The sequence below is a fragment of the Haliaeetus leucocephalus genome, unplaced genomic scaffold (assembly GCF_000737465.1).
Source record: "Haliaeetus leucocephalus isolate CR32 unplaced genomic scaffold, Haliaeetus_leucocephalus-4.0 Scaffold282, whole genome shotgun sequence".
Lineage (NCBI taxonomy): Eukaryota > Metazoa > Chordata > Aves > Accipitriformes > Accipitridae > Haliaeetus > Haliaeetus leucocephalus.
In genome coordinates, this window is record NW_010972718.1 from 180,402 (window position 1) to 180,731 (window position 330).

Consider the following 330-nt stretch of genomic DNA (forward strand, 5'->3'; position numbering starts at 1 on the left):
TGAGGGGGTGGGGCTTGTAGCCAGGGGGGGGGGGCAGTAGGAAAAGGGGTGGGGTTAGGAATGTGAGGGTGGGGCCTATCTTGAGAGGGCGGGGCAGAGGAAAATGGGTGGAGCTTGTACACAGGGCAGGGCATGAGGGAGGCGTGGCAGTGCGACGTGGGGGCGTGGCCATTCACTCCAGGGGGTGGGGCTGGCTGCAAGGAGGAAGGGCCAACACTCAAGGGGTGGGGCTTGCACAGAGGGGGCGGGACTTACCTCTCCAAACTGCCCCTCCCCCAGCTTCTCGCGGAAGCGGAGGCGCCGGCGAGGGAAGGCGGGGAGGGCGGGGCT

At 67.6% G+C, this 330-nt stretch overlaps 1 protein-coding gene across 1 annotated transcript in view; it reads right to left on the bottom strand.

Annotated features, from left to right (window-relative positions):
- Window positions 1–330, bottom strand: part of DDR1 (discoidin domain receptor tyrosine kinase 1) — a 10,634-nt gene that overhangs the window by 3,256 nt on the left and 7,048 nt on the right. The window contains exon 12 of the mRNA XM_010569927.1: window positions 256–328. Coding sequence (XP_010568229.1) covers window positions 256–328 — 73 coding nt within the window. The remainder of the gene's footprint in view (window positions 1–255; window positions 329–330) is intronic.